The sequence below is a fragment of the Rhea americana genome, unplaced genomic scaffold, assembly GCF_003343005.1.
Source record: "Rhea americana isolate MKP2758 unplaced genomic scaffold, rheAme1 scaffold_135, whole genome shotgun sequence".
Taxonomy (NCBI): Eukaryota; Metazoa; Chordata; class Aves; order Rheiformes; family Rheidae; genus Rhea; species Rhea americana.
The window spans coordinates 1,683,523-1,699,995 of NW_028185428.1; the positions used below are offsets into that span (position 1 = coordinate 1,683,523).

General features: G+C 44.3%; 1 protein-coding gene across 5 annotated transcripts in view; it reads left to right on the plus strand.

Annotated features, from left to right (window-relative positions):
• LOC146599723 (uncharacterized) overlaps positions 1-16,473 on the plus strand; it is a 231,684-nt gene that overhangs the window by 107,242 nt on the left and 107,969 nt on the right. For all 5 annotated transcript variants that reach the window (XM_085298094.1, XM_085298093.1, XM_085298092.1 and 2 more), the window contains one exon: positions 13,108-13,168. In XM_085298094.1, coding sequence (XP_085154220.1) covers positions 13,108-13,168 — 61 coding nt within the window. The remainder of the gene's footprint in view (positions 1-13,107; positions 13,169-16,473) is intronic.

Sequence of the window (16,473 nt, forward strand, 5' to 3'; positions counted from 1 at the left end):
CCCCAAGCATATGTCCTTGAGAAACAATGTCACATCTTAATTTTCTTGGGCTGGCAGTGCACGCATTCCACGCACTCTGTGATGTAGAACTAATGAAGATAGAAGTGCAAGAAAAYCTATAATCAAATCCAGTGCATACCAGGCATAGCAATCCAAGAAGCACAGCCGTCTGAAATCTCGTGGTGCTAGAAGAAAAATCCAGGCCGCGCAGCCACGACAGCCCAGTATTTCTAGCTGGTGATTTTTTAGGCAGCGTTCTGCATTCACAGTAAAACAAAACCAAGTAAAAGTGCTTCCTGGCATAGCTTTGTATCGAATACTTGCAACCAATGATATTTAGAGAGAGACTCAAGTACGCAGTTGTTAGAAAAGCCTGAAGGCGTGATTTGAACATTTTCTGCTGGCAGGTCAGGATCTGTTTCTCAGTGTTTGTCCCAGGAGCTTTGCACATATGAACTGTGTATTGCTGGTACCATGGTGATGATTAGTAACCCCAAAAAAGACCACAGACTTTTTTGGCCAGGGTTCCCTGTAAACCCAGAGCGAGGGAGGCTCCCCCCAGCGCACAGCACCAGGCAGTACTGCCTTCCTGGTGCCAGTACTCTCCTATCTGTCTGTTTCCACCTGTTTTCTTGTGTTTTAGGCTACAGATTCCTAGAGKTTTTTTTTCTTACATAACTGTGTGCACATAATGACTTACACAACGAGATCCTGGTTCCTGATAAGGGTTCCTGTGGTAGTGCCTATAGGAATAATAATAATAATCTAAACCAGCAGCTGGTGGGAGAGAAATAGAAAAGTTATGTGACTTTCCAGGGGTCACATAACAGCTCGGTGTCAGAGCCATGGAAATAAAATCYCTGTGTGACCTGTCAATCCAGTGCTCTGGGCTGGACAGGATGGAGGACAGCATGGGATGATGGTATTTCCTAATCTGGATTGATTTACAATCTGTGCAGATCCAGAAAGAAAGAAAGGAATAATATAGATTGCTCCTTGTAACTGTGGATTGCCATTTTTGCTGTGTTATTTTAAAYCCTAAGCTTAAAATCCTGTTAATCTTAAATCCTGTTAAACCTAACCTTGTAAATCCTGTTATCTTCTACCCCATACTATTGCAACTCAGCTAGTGTTTTAGCTGCCGTGTGCTTTAAGCAGGCGGCTAGTGGTTGAGGCATTAGCCCAAGAGCTGGGAAAACTGTGTTGTTGTTTTTTTTTTTTTTTTCCCTAAGTTTCCATTCTTTTCAGAAATCCCCCATGTGGCACCAGAAGGTTGCTTTGCTCCTCTGTCTTAGCTACTCACCAGTAAAGCAGGAATCTCTACTTGTCTGACAAGTGTTAGATAAATACGCAGAAATTTGCGGATGCCCCAAATTTCTCAGTCTCTGKTTTTTATGGTCCACATTTTTTTCTCCCAAGTGTTTGGCAAATGCCATTCATCACTTATGGCCAGTCCTTGCTAGGCAGCTTAGACCTGCCCTGAATCCTTTGCCATTAGACTTTGTTCAGCTGTCACCATGAAGTTATTTGTCTTTGCACATGTCCCTTGTCAAAGATGGGCTGATGGGGCAGCACTGTACAAATGTGAGTCCATTCTCTAAAGACCTTAATCCTTCAAAGTAAAAGTGAAATACTCACCTCACGTCCGCTCCCATCCTTCTGCTGCACCCTTGTCTGTGAGCTGCTGGATTCCTTTTCCCTCCCTCCCAAGCACGCTGGATGAGCTCCTGTAGAGACAGACCTTTCTTTATCTTCCCTCTAGGCCTTAAAGGGGAGTTGCTCTGGGGAATATCACAGCATTGTGTTGTTATCATTTTGCAAGCGTGTTAAAGTCAGCGTATGTTTGACGTTAGCTTTGGTGGTGCCAGGATCATATTGATACTGTCTCAAGCTGGGGGAGAGCACCCAGAGTCTAGTGTTATTTACGTACCACTCACCCAGTGTGACTTTCCCAGGTTTACACAGGGAAAAGCACGGAAGTGGTTAATCTGACATGGTTGGGCAGGCAGCTCTCTGCCTGTCAGCTTCACATCCCTCCCAGATGTGCCAACCGATAGGGAAGCCACTGGTGGGAACTGACAAAAGGATACAGAGGAGGCAGATAAGGAGTAGCATGAAATTGTCTTTTGCTTCCCTGTGAGTGCAAGAGGAGAAATCAGCAGGTGTTTTCAAGGGGCAAATGGCTTGAACTGAACACCAGAAACTCAATTCTCATCTCTCMGGATAGTCTTCCTAAGCCTCTTGTGAACCTAATTTCTTGGCTCCGTCTGGCAGCTCAGTATGGTTGTTGAGTAGATTCAGATATCTGCACATCTGTAAATAATGAACGATAGCAATTACATGTTCTTTCAGAAAGACAAAGCAGTACATTGAATGCTGTTGGCAGGGAGCAAAGCCCAGCAGGACCAAGCTTAGGGCTGCTGATTTGAACCGTCCCCTCTATTAAAGGGGCACAGTTGTCACAGTGGACTTGTCTGAAATCTATTGCTTCCAGCTTTTACGCTTCCTTTTACTTCARCCTCCCTGTGCTTCTTAATCAGGCAAAGCAAGGGCTGACTAATGTTGAAAGGATTTATGTTTCCATTTGCTCCTTCCTTCTTTTGGCTCTTCTTTCAGTGCTCCTTTCTTTAAAAAATACCTGCAGCAGCTTTTGATCCACAGGCCTGCAGAAGAGAGAAAGGGAAACTGAGGCGTGGGGAAATTTAGAGCACTGAAAGCAGCACAGTGTCAGTGTGCGAGTGAGCATCAGAAGCAGGCAGAGAGCCAGTCCTTCCCGATTCCTCGTCCTGTGCTCAAACACTAGAGATGGATGCCATTTCGTTTCTGGCAAAATTAATAAATCCTTGCATGTGTTGTCCCTGGCACATTTCATACTCGTTTTCAGCTTGGGAAGAGCCACAGATAGCCTTCTGCAGCGCAGTGGATTTCAGAGTCTGGCTTACCTTTTGCACATTTGGATACCTCGTGCTCGCCCATCCCAGGACTTGTTTGTGTTGTACATTTAACCCAATAGCGTGGAGTAAGCCTGTTTTGGTGCAGTGAGTTCATACGTGGAACTGTGCCAAAGCTTAATGAGCAATCAGAAAGGTGAAGGAACATTCAATGTGCTTATTTGTCGCTGCGGCTACTCCCAGGGGTGTCCTTTAACCCTCTGAGTTCAACACTGGATTATGCAAGTTTTGTTTTTGTGTTCAGTRGAGTGTATAATTGTCCCTTTGGTGACTTGAAGAACTCTGAATGTTCAAAGAACATTTGAGGAGTTGAGGGGGGAAGGGGAAGGAGGAGGAAACCCCAGCAGATAAGTGACCTATTTAGACAAAGTTCACATTGATTTCACTTTCTGTTTGGTTTGCGTAACCACTGCTAACATGGGCACTTCTTCATTCTGCACCAAACTCCAGAACTGCCAKCAGGAGTTATTTTACTTCTTGGTTGTTAATCTTTGTGTTACGTGGTGGAGCTTTCCAGACACTGAGCTTGATAAACTTGGAATCAGGTTCTGGCTAGAACAAGCTAATAAGTGAAAATAATGGGTTTTGTTGTTCTTTTTTTTAAATCTCTAGATGAAATAAAGTTCCCCAGTTCCTCATTTGATATTCTGGAATATGAAGTGAGAAAGACAGAGGCCAGTTTGCTTGTGACCATCTAAGAGGACGAAACGAAAGGAGTGCTATTAGTAATATACCTGTATATATACATAAATATGTATAATGCATATGAAAATGATGATGAGGCTTTTGTCACATAATGCTCTTCACCTTCCCTGTTGTGTCGGCCAGGAGCAGAAAGCAGCCGCAGTGTCTCAAGGACAGYTGCTGAGGGGACGTGGAAGGTTAGTCCTACCTCGTGGTAGGACTGCTGCACAGGCTACTGCAAACAGGAGCTCTAGGGAAGAGGTTGTGTCTGTAGCCCTGTGAAAGCTCTGGCCTTCTTTCTGCACATCAGCTGAGCCAAAAACGCTTTAGATAGTTCCAGGGCTATAATATGTGCCTGCATGAAGGGAGAGGGCATGGTCTGATGGAGGACTCTTGAATGATATTTTTGCCATGTGTGGCAAGCGCCTGTTTTGCTTCTGCCACGCGGATGGATGATCTCAGCTTATGCCAGCTCTGCATGTGAACTAGGAAGATCAGAGCTAACAGGAGCCTGTAGCTGGAGACTAAACAGTGGGCAGAAAGGTGGGGGCAGGTCGTGTGTGAGGAGATTGGTGAAGGGACTAGGTGCTCGGATGGGGACACGGGAGTGTGGATGACGGGGTTAGTCATGTTGGCAAAAACCTGGAGAGGGGCAGCACAGCTATGTGCATYCGGGTACTCAGAAATGAGGGACATACGAAAGCGGAAGATTTGGAAAAGAAGATAGAGGGATGTGCTGGCTTGGAGATTTGGCCCTGGACCAGGAACATTGCTGAAGGCAGAGTGGAAGCTCCCTGTTATAGATAAATGCAGCTGTGGTTAAGGTGGTTCTTGAGGGCAGTCTTTGTTCAGGCAATTTAAAAGAAGCGTGTAAACTTACACCTGTGAGAAGTACATCTGTGTGGGTTTGAGCCAAACCCTGTGGAAGTCGAGCAGAATCTTTCCACTGACTTCAATGGGCTTTGAGTCCAGGTCCCCAGTGATTRGTTTGAAGGGACACACAGACTATTTTTGTCTAACAATTTTTTCCTTTATGTATTTTCCAAAAACACCAGTGAGAGAAGAACAAGTRAAAACTTCATCTGTTTTTCTAAAGAACTGAGGGTTACATTATTTGCTGGTATCCCAGAGTTGTCTGTACARGCTGTGGGCTGCATAGCTGCAAATTGGGAGGTCTTTCCCCCCTCCTATTTTTTTTTTTAATGAGATAAGTAATCTAAGCTATTTACATTCTTCTACAGCTTGACCGATGGGATGGAAAGATCTCTGGAAATATTAACAAATGTGGWATTTACTTGCTTTAGAACATTACTGAGTGCACTAGGAGTACGAGATCACTCTCTCTAAGCTTGTAGAAACAACTAAGAAGTTCTGCAGCGGTCTATGAAACAGGACGCGTGCCAGAAGCAGTTTGATGTGGTAGCTGGGTTCACTGTGCGTTTCAGTTCAGTTTGCCTGAAGTTCCCTTTGTCTTGACTTTTCTTCACGTGTACGTGGTGTGGGCTCTCCTGCTGTCATCAGTCACCCTGAGCAGCGGAGGCCTCCGATGGTAAGACTGAAGTGTTAAACATACAGTTCAACTTTACTGCCGAGCTGGAGAGGTTTTAAGAAGTTTGGTTGCTGTTTTGTGGGTATATGTAGTTCTGAGGGATTTCACATTCCTTTCCAGTTGAATACCTGTAGCTAGGTTAGTATATAAACTTTCCTGTTGCTGTAGAAGAGAATGTGTAAAAAAAAAAAAAAAAAGAGAGAAGAAAGCAAGCCACTAACTAATATACCTCTAGACTTTATGCAAAAGCTTAATTTACTTCTCTTTTTTAATAGAAGCTTGGATCTCAGGCGCTACTCATGTGTAATGACCGCTAGGGAAAGGAGGCTTACTTTCTTTAGAAATCTTCCAGTAGGCTTTAAAGAGAGACTTTGCTAACACTGCCACATATAAGGGAGAAAAGCTGACCAAAGTGCTGATGAAAAGCATTTTAAATGCAGTCCGTGCAATGCGATAGATGAGTAAATCAGGACTGGCGGCCTTTCCAGGCAATATGTGAGGCTGTGTTTTACTATGTGCAATTATCAAGAGTGCTGGCTTAACCCTAGCTGCCTTTCGTAGCGTCATGGTGATGTGAATGACCAGTGGTATTTTGCCTCGGTAAGAGACAGTGGCTCCCCTTGCATGTAGAGGGGAGTCGGGACCCCTCTGTCTTTCCTCACTTTTAATCCTGTTCAGGCTATCTGAATTTCCTTGCATGCAAACTGGGTGCTGGTGCTGTGGGGTATGGATCTGGGCGTTACAGTACAGCAGTGACAACCCTTTCACATGATGGCAGSTCTCAAACCTTTGCTGCAAGTCCTATTTACAGTGGCACAAAGATTTTTAAAGACAGTAGCTGCCTCCTTATAATTTTTGCTAAATCATGGTCTTTCCACATACAGTTTACACTTTCACAAATCTTTGCAACTCCATCTACAAGAATTTGTCTCTATATTTAATATTTTTTATTCTTTGATTAAAACTTCTGCTGACAGAACACTTGGCTGGGGACGCACTAGCTTGCAGAGCAGGGTTTATGATGGCAAAAGAAGTGTGTTGTGCTCTGAAAGAGCTATTATTACTGCTTGCGTTTTCAGTCACAGAGCTGGACTTCTGCTTGCTACTTCACAGATTCCAAAACCATAATTACTGGCTACTGCCTATGCTGTGAAACACTTTATTAAGTCTTTAGAACCATTAAGAATTTTCAGGAAATTTATGGGAGCCCAGGTCATGTTGCCTGTTTGTTTATGTAGCCCAGGATCTGCCAAAAATGTGGCCTGTAGAGTTTCTGTAGTGAAGCCCACGCTCACCCACATCTGCAAGAGACTGATGGAAAGTGCCTGTTTCATCTTACGCTGCCCTATCTTTGTTGGAGCTCTCATGGACGGTGGGATGCAGCCCTGCATCAAAGAGCAGAGTCATTCCAGCAAAATTAAGTGAAGGTGCTGGATTTAGAGCTGCAGCTGTGATTTCTTGCTGGAGACKGCGGCCTCTAGAGTGGTCCAATTTGGGAGATTTGTGCTGTGAACTCAGGTAAAGCTGCCATTGACTTCACTGGGAGTAAAGAGTGAACTCAGAACCTGGGAATTGGTCCCACATGTTTTAAGGGACTATTGTTTCCTCCTGCCTTGGATCTACGGGAGCCAAGGGGAATTTTGGAATAAAACAGCGGTTTGAGCCAGACAAGGTGCGGCTTTATATAAGGTCGTGCTTGACTGATGAGCATTAGTATTCAGCAGGGTATTCAGAGGCGCAATTCATGACCCTAAGTCTCCTAATCTAATTCATCTCCTCCTCTTTATTTTTTGAGACAATATTTATACTGCAGGCTGTGCAAATGCCCTGTTGTGTCATGGACATGTGGCATCAAACATGACTTGCCCAGTAGTCCCACTGACAGGTCTGCCGTGCCAAGCTATCGTAACACTGAAAAGCAAACCTGCTACCTACATGGTACTRTGCCAATATTGCGTAGCGTTTGGGGGTACCTTAGGAGTCTGGTTGTAAGGGATGTGTTATTACTGACATCAAAAGGAGCTAGATTCTTACTTCAGTGTTAAAGATCTGCGTATTTAGGGCTGCAAGCAGCAACATTTGATGTAAAACAATCATGTCTTGGTCTGTAGAGCATTCATTTATTACAGGATTAAAAGCACTTGTGATGAAGACAGCGAGTTGCAATYACAGTCTCTATAATCTTGTGTAGCACAGTCTGAAGGTATCTTTACTGCATCTAGCTCACTTTGGACTCCACTCCAGCATGCCCTGTACTAATGTCAAAGCAGGGGCTGATGGCAACCYCTACAGAAATTTTGACTCCATTTTTTGTGGACCAGAAAAGACCAGCGTTTCTGCAAACGAGCTAGTCTAGCATGGCTGCATTCACACTGTTGCGTGTCTTTGAGGCCAGACTGTATTGTTGATCTCTGGGTGCTCCCTGGGATTTATCCAGCTTGGTCTCCTGGGATGGAGCTGTGGGTCTACCCCCTGCTTTTGAGTGCCCTTAGCAGCAAGGGAGCTTGCTGCTGACATGTTCGCAGGCTGACTCGTAGCTAAAAATCTCTGTCTGTCCGTTCTGGGCTTGTACCGATAGCACATGTACAGCATCAGGCGGTCTGGGTTTTTTTCTAGAGCCTTTTGAGGTGGCCTGCCAAAGGTCTGCAGTCTGAGCTCAGGCTGAAAGGGAAGAGTCAGCGTGTGGCTCTGGATCTCAAGGTGCTCCAGAGACTGCAAAGGTAAGTATAAAATTGGCACTTGTCCAATAATATAAGCACAGCTTACAGTATCCTTGTGTTAATGGTGATTATAGTCAGCTATGGGCTGGAACCTATAAAGCTTGTCATCTTCATTTGTCTTTACAGACCAGTAGGTGTGTAATGTAGGCTAGTAATGATACTAATTGTTACCCGTGAACTTCAAGGACGTAAAAGTCTGTGCCAGGATGGGATTAGCTAGCTCCTGACTCTCAGACCTTTAACAGGCCACTAGTTTCTCTTTCTCACCAGTATTAATCGGAACAGCTTTGCTGACACAGTGTGAGCGTCTGCAAAAGAAAAGCCGGCTCTGCCTTGGCAGCATGCCTTCAAAAGCTCCAGGCAGGAGGAGGATGAAATCTACCATACGCCTCCATTTCCTGATTTGCAGTATATCAAGATATGGACAGATTTTTTTTTTCTTTTTGATGTGAAAGCAGAATGAAAAACTAGGTTAAATCAGTCTTGAGGGATGTGAAGCCAGTTCTCAGGAAGCCTATGCAATTACTATGCCTCATCCGAGCCTTCTTGATTGGGAACATGCCTTTAAGAACATGATCAGCCCCAAGAGATCTCCTCCGTAGCCTGGGAATTCCACCCCGTCTGCTGATGAGGAGAGAAGCARGGCCACAGAAACTTGCCATTCAGAAGGGAAATCTTTTCTTCTTCTTTTYTTCTTCTTCTTCTTCYTCYTCTTCTTCTTCTTTTTTTTTTTTTTTTGGCAAATTATAAATGTGCACCTTGGATTCTTTTGTCAACCAAATCTAATGGAACTGGCCTGAGCTGAATGGCTGGTCTGTGTGATGCTCAGACTCGCTTTCTTTTCAGGTGCTCACATCTTGTTTCCACAAGATGATGATTAGCATCTGCCTTTGGGCTCAGAGCAGCTGCGGACGCTGTGCTGTGCTCCTGGCTGGAGGGTGCTTGTGGGAGATGTAATTTGTCATTTTAGACTGGCTTGAGTTTGGGTCTGAAGAGGTGTCTCCTCAGCCCCTGTGTTATCACAGGGGCCCCAGCTATGGAGCTGTGCAAATAGAGTAAGACCAGGAATGGGGATTTTTTTTTTTTTTTAACTCTTTTGAGAGATGAGAAACACCTTCAAGGTTTGGCTCTCATACATACTTTTTYTGTTCCCCAGAAAGAAAGGCTCTGGTTATGGGGATGGAAAGGGGCATACAGAAGTTAACTGAATCTCAAGGCATAGCCCAGTTCTCAGGGCCAACACTCCTGTGATTTCCTTTGCCTTCCAGTGAAAGTCATGAACTATCTGGTCCCAAGATAGCYAGGAATCAGCTCCAGCTCCTTGAGGGTGTTTTTTTGTTTGTTTGTTTGTTTTTGTTTTTTGTTTTTTGTTTTTTCCCCCCCACAGAGTATTCAAAAAGCAGATTCCCAGATAGGGTATTTTATTGATTTGATAATCCGATAAAATACATCCAGATCTGAAATGCCAAGTGGAAAAAATAACTCCAGCCATTGCAAATGGAAGAATGTGAAACCTTCAACCTGGCAACTGTTGGAGTGGGCTTCCCTCCTTTCCTCCCCCTGCAGCCCCTGGCCCCAGGGAAACATGTGGTTTATGTGYGCGCGTGCACGCACAGCCTTTTCTGTTGGGAAATTTGCACTTTGTCTTTGARAGTGTCCATCCATTATGGTTTAGTGCAGCTGTTCACATGAAGACAACCTTAAACTCTTCCAGAAACTGTTCGTGTACATCTGTGGATGTCTCTCCTGCCATCCCTTGTGGGAGCCCAGGCATGAGAAGAGGGGACCYCAGCAAACTGGCTTCATCCTCCCAGGCAGGAGCAATGTACAGCCACTACCTGCATGTTTAGGGACCCCAAGGGAGAGCTGGTGGCTCTTGGCACACGTCYCACCCCCACTCCCACCTCCATTCTCCACCTTCACGATGATTCTTTTTAAAATATAACATCATACGCATCTCCATGCTCTGCTTTCTGAACAAGACAGAGATCTGTCTCACAYTGTGCGCCTCTTGTGTACATACATAAGTATAACTGGAACACAACAGCTTCTCCTAACTCTGTTTTAGGCCCTGGGTCAGATGTTGCGTAATGTCTCGAGATGGTGTCAACCTCCAGCACACACTGGAAGCTCCTGGCTCAGCTTTGGCTTTCTGMTCTACGTCCAGCACTCAACACTCTGCACACAAGGGCATGCAGGCACTGGGGCATGATCGTGCTCTGCAATGGCTGTTTATTTGCTTTCCTTTTGCCATTGAATTAAGGCACAAACTATAATTTTCCCAACTCTGTTGCTTTTGACGGGATCTGTGTGTCTAAGTCACCATATGTGCTAGAGTGCAAATCCTTAGCCTTTTGATAGTACAAACATTCAAACAGGGCATGTTAGCATCTGCATTCTGCAGGAATAACTCCTGTATTCTTCGTGCCTCAGTGTGGTTGTTCTCCTACCACAAAAATCAAAAGGAGGAGACCTGTATGCTCAGCTGACCAAATATTTTGTGTCCCATAGTGTAATTTTATCATAACCGAGTTATTAACATGGCAATAAATACTCCACTTGTGTAGTCCCCATTCCTCTCCTATYGGAGTGCTGTGATCACTGAAGTGCCTTGAGGAGCAGCGCAGAGCTGTGGCAGACCTGGGCAGCATGTGGTCACTTTTAACCCTTGGGCATTCCTTACCCAGGGTAATGTGACATAAATGTACTTGAGATAAGACTGCGAATTCAGAGTTAAGGTTCTTGAAGAGTTTTGAAGGTGCAGTTAAAGACCATACAGGTGCTTCTCCCACCTCTCTAGGCTGAGCAGCACCCTACATTGGCACATGGATGGCCTAGAGGCCATTGCTGTGGCTTTCAGGAGATGGAATGTACCAAGAGCATCTCTCCCTAAGGCTGAGCATTTGTGTGTTTTTGCTTGGCTAGAGCCTCAGACGGGCATGCTCAGCCCTCAGAAGGACACCCTAGGTTGTGCTCAGCCCTGTGCTTTGGTAGCCCAAGGCCAGCTGGGGTCTCTGAAGAGAGGAGAGCCACCTCTGATGGTTGATGAGRTGGCACTGACATGAGAGGCCAGGGCAGGGTTACTGCAGCCTGTTGAGAGCAGTCAAGATCCCAGAGTGGGAAAAATATGGACATCATATAGCCAAGAACTATACTTTAAAATGTAAAGCAATCCAGTCGTTTCCAGCCAGCGGCTTTTCCCCAGCTGTTCGTTTCCAATAGAGTATTATGATCAGTAATTGATACTCTCAGATGTCTCTGCACAATCCCCAGAGAAGAATGGCCAGGGCAATATTTTTTTTTCCCAACTCACTGGAAAATTGAGCCCCAGCTGGGGCTAATAAGTGCTTTCATTAAAATACTGATCTTAATCCAAAGCTGAGAATAATGTCTCCTCTGTGCTGCAGCTCTCCTCAGCTCTGACATGGATTATGCTTTTTAACAAGAAATGAAAGGAGGATAAATAGACACTTCTTGCCCCAACATCATAATAACACCAATGTTAGGTCCCAATGAGGTCAATGTTTTTTTGATTGCACCGGTGGAATGTGTTCTTGTTTTTTCCATGCAACGAGCTCTTTCCAGCAATGGAGACAGGGGTGTACAGCCAGCATACCCTACCCTTCCATCTTCCTTCTGAATCCGTTCTCCTCCAGTGCCCATGGGAGGTCTCATCAGGAAGAAAATGGGGAGCAAGAGTGCTTGTCTGAGTGCTGTGTGCATGCCAAGATGTGTGTGTTGGACTGCAAGGCAGAGGCAAAACTGTTCTGTGATTTCAACACAAGGGTTCGTTTTGTCCTTCCACCTCTTTATTTTGCTCTAGCTAAAACAGAGAGATTATTACTAATATTTACTCATCTAGAGCTCCTCAGATGGCAARGTAATTTGCAAACCACATCTCGAAAGATCAAATGATTTTTTTCCCATTCTCACACTGGCAACATGCAAAGAAAGAAGGGCAATCTCCCCCCTTTTCCCTGRGAACAGGGCTTGTAAATGGCTGGATAAAATTCAGAAAGCAAATGTGAATGACCAGAGCATAACTTCATGTTTTCTGACCATGTCCTGTTGCCAAGGCTGTAAATGAGTTTCATTCTCCTGATCAAGGGCAGAAAGATAAGACATGGCTTCCTATGCCTTTCATGTAACTGGGCAAGCCGCTGAATACAAACCAAGGCACAATTCCTCTCCCTCGCTTTCCTGTTCATAGTCAACCCAATACCTCTCCATGATAACTTTGATTTGAAGATGGTCCTGTCTGTATTCTCTTCTCTACTACTAGTGCTGTTCTGCACCAGAAGGCCATAGAGAGAGATTCTCTGTGAGAASTCTCAGATATCATGGGAAGAGGCATTCTCAAGGTGTTTTGCAAGTAAGGCCAGCTGGAAATCTTTTGTGCATGCATCAGCATTAAAACCGCATGAAGTTGATGGCTATTTGAGGATTAGCTGCTGTGACTCATTGCTGGAGCTGGAAATCATGTCCTGGCACTCCCGCGATGAATGCTCTAGATATACCTAGACGTATGGTCAGATGAAGYCCCGATAGCTTTGTTGTGTTATGAGGAACAGTTGAACTGTGGGAAGCTTCCATGGAATGCCCTATGGATCTCTCTCTTTTTTTTTTTTCRTCTGTTATCTCTTGGTGTCCACCTTAAGACTATAGCTTTGCTTGTGGGGATGAATGGGTGTTTCAGGTAGCAGGATTAGAAAGAAAAGTGCATAAAAATAGAGACTTTCTTAGATGCCTCTGAAAACATATGATCATTCCCATTTGCTGTCTTTGGAGTCATATAGCTTTGGGGAAGACTGGTAACTGCTTTATTAAATGGCTGCAGCACAATTTCTTTTTCTGCTTAACAAATCTAGGGTGCTCTCTCTGAACATCAGCACCTCTTTTCCTCTCTAGCTGTCCAAAAATAGCAAAGGGCCAGGTGTCGACACTTGTACTGACAACAGATTGCATCTGATTCAATAAGAACTCCACCTGGCTTCATGGAGGCTGTTCATAACTAAATACGGCTGTTCCGTGTGATTAGGGGATTTGGATTCTGGGAGCTGCCCTGCAGTTAAAATGCAAAGTAACACCCCAGATTTGTACCTGATAAAAGCAGCTTCAGAGCATCAGGCAACTTCTGATGTGAAGGACCAGTTCTCCCTATTCTGTTCGTTTCCCTGAAATGTGTTATTTAATCCCATTACAGATAGCGGATCCTTTCTGGATTGTGGATCTCTCGATTTGTGAAATTCTATCAAGTCTGAAATGTAAGCATATTACATCTTGCGTGCTGTTTTTTTGCTGTCTTTCTCCTATGTTTTTATGGAGCTGGTAAGACTATGATTTAGTGCTGAGTGCTCAACAAAACCTGTAAATTTTGATCTACACTGGTTATTCTTAGGTAACTGAGAAGCATCAGGCCCATTTGACAAAGACAATAGTAAAATCGTAGTTAAAATTAGAGTTTCAGGAAAGTTGCATTTGTACACTTGAAAATAAGTTAATAATACAGAGATTTTGCTACAAACCTGAAACATTTTGCTGCTTAGGAAAACCTAAACTTAGAGTTGGGGGGTTAGAGTCTGCATCCAGACACAAACTGACCTCGAGCCCAAAGGTGCTGCAACTCTTCCAGGAGTTCTMTGTGCTCAGAAGGCTGCACCTGGATCTGGCACCGTAATGTCCCTCCAGCTTATAACACCCTGTCCAGATTTTCATTCCCCTGTTTCAAAATATGTCTGCACATTTATCTCTGCTTGCAGCATCACCTTGTATTTAGTCTGTAGGGTCTTCAGGGCATCAAGTGCCTTATTTGTCTGTCTGGGGAGCACCCGACACATCTAAAGCTGCTCTGTGATGCTGCAACAGCGTTATGCACTTGACCTAGGGTTCCTAAGTCCTGTTTCAGAGGATGTAGGTGGTCTCTTGCCATTACAGGGTGTGCTGCAGTGAGTATCCCCAGCACAGCTTTGCCCTGCTGCCAACTGAAATCTGTCCAGCTTGCCAACCAGCTGGAGAAGGACAAGCCATCCATTTAGATTGCCCTTAACCCTTTATAAACCAGGAAGCCAAGAATAGCAGAGAGAGGGGTTGGCAGACTCCCCTGTGGGTTAAGAAGGAGCTATTTGTTCTTGTAATTACTTGCCTAGGAGAGGGGTCTGTTTGACAGTGCTTTCCTGCAAAGCATCATGTTTGCCCTGAGGCCAAATAAAACGTTGGTGCAAACTTCTGCCCAGCAAGAAGAAAAGGCAACTCAGAGGGAGTTTATGTGAATAAAAAGGCTKTAGCTGTTTCAAAGCATCCTTTGTGCATCAAGGAGGTGTGATCGCTAATACGTTAGATGCCTAAAAGGCTCTTCAGTATACAGGAATGGACACAAAAGTGGGCAGGTTTCCCTTCGCCTTCACTAAGGGTTTGTAATGCTGTTTATGTCAGACCTCTGTACTGCAGATTCTCCGCTGCCTGCTCTGTATATACCTTAATGTACATTTTGAGAGATGCCAGTGCTGAAAACCAGCTTGCGCCTTTCCCTGTGCAAAGCTGGCTAGGAGCTGTGGGTAGCTAGAGAGATCAGGTACCCTTTGCTAGCTGGTTCCCACAAATACAATGGCTGGGATGGCTGAGAGCAATTTGGGCAGAGTGGCTGCTGGTTTGCTGGTAATTGTGGCTTTTGGGTTTTGTGTTACCCACTGACTAATCCTCTGCAATGTTCTCAGATTTCCAAAGCTTAGTTAAAGACAGACTGCCCCTACTCCTACTCCCTTTACGCTGTGATGTTGAGATTAAGCTTTTGTATGATAGGGACGTATTTCACTGCATGCAGACCTGATCTCTGCTGGAACTCCAGGGACAGTGTCTGCATGTTCAAAATGTAAAGTTAGGATTGGACAAGTTACTCTTGATTTCAGAGGTTTTCTTTTCTTTTCTTTTTTTTTCTTTTTTGTCATTTCATCAACCATAACCACTTCATTAGTCTAAGAACATTCACGTTCTGTCCCTCAGTTTTCCTCATTTCCCCCCCAGTTGCCAGAGCCACAGGTAAAAATCTGTCTCTGTTTTTCTGTCATCTCCAGTAACAAATGCAATTAATTAGTGGGTAGAAGTATCATTGCCCTCTGTGGGATACAATCCACTTTGCTCATCTGTGTCCCACAGGTTCTGTCATGTTCAAGGCCAAGGGAAGTGAAGTCAGTAGGGCAAGAGTGTGTTTTTGGAGCAGGCAACCTGAATTCTCAGCCAGCATCTGCTGAGAAAGTCAGAGTAGCTGTGGTGTCCTGACCCCAGGTGAGGGTGGAGTCCCTGTTGGAAACACAGGAAGCAAAACAGAATCCTGGTTTCTTCAAAGCTCTACTGGCTCTGAGGGGTAACAAACTGTAGTTTTGCTTTTTGTCAGAAAATTCTGCATCTTTAACTTGAAGGCACACAGGGAGCAGATGCACTGTGAGGAGAAACAGCAGTTAGTGACTAAAATAAAGTCCCTGGGTATTGAGAGGTGACTTTTGTAGGTTTTCAAATTCTTTCTTGGTTYCCCAGCTATTTCATGTCATGTTTCTTTCTTCCCTTGCAAGGGCCTGAACTGAAGCTAGCACAGCATGTGCAGAGTGGGCAGGATGCCTGCAGCTGCCCAGGCTGCTCAGGGGCTTCCAAGCCTGTGTTGCTTAGGAGCCCTAGAATTGAAAGATGCTTCATGGGCTGATAGCTGTCCCAGGTTGATATTACTACTACTTTCCTTGAGTTCTGTGAAATGCTTGGTGGAAGATAATGACTGGGTCAAATTCTGTTCTCTTTTTTACATCAAAGTAATCAAGGTGGTCACTTCACTGGCTACTTCAGCCTAAGCTAKTTCCTCTCTGAATAAATGGAGATGACCTACAGTTTCTGTTGTCTTTGAAGACCAAGTGATTTGATGGCTGAATGTCCAGATGTGCGTAGACTTCTGAAGACATTTAGCAATGGAAGACTTCATTTTCTTGTGCCAAAGTCAAAGCAAGTGTAGAGAATAATTAAAACAGGAAATAATGTAAATGAAATAAAATGATGGACCTCATCTAATAGCAAAATTTTGAAGACCTCTAAGGGATGTTTCAAATATACATTTAAAGGTTTAGCGAACATTTTGGCCAATAACTGTGCTACCAACCTGATGAAATTCTCACTGTTTTTCAGTTTTACTGCTTCCACAATCTTTTAATCCGATTTTCTATTTATATTTGTGAGATTTTATCCATGGTTAGTTGTAAACTGTTTATTTCCATGAGAAAAGAGCTCTGATTCCCTTAGGGCTGAGTCTTTGCCCTTTTCTCCAGGAAAGGTTGAAATTTCTTCCGCTAAAGAGACCCTTCCCGCACAGAATTGATTAGTTTGCTATACAAGCTTTATTTCTGGCTTTTGTTTTCAGTCACTAAACCTAAGCTTTTTATGTCTCAGTTGCCTTTTGTGTGTATTAGAAAATCCATGCTTCAGGTGGGTAGAGGTAGATACTGTGCAGCTTAGATGCTTTGCTCTCATAATGTACATTAGGATTCAGTGATGAATCATTCTTTTCAAGGGTGGAAAGAATTCTTGGTATACC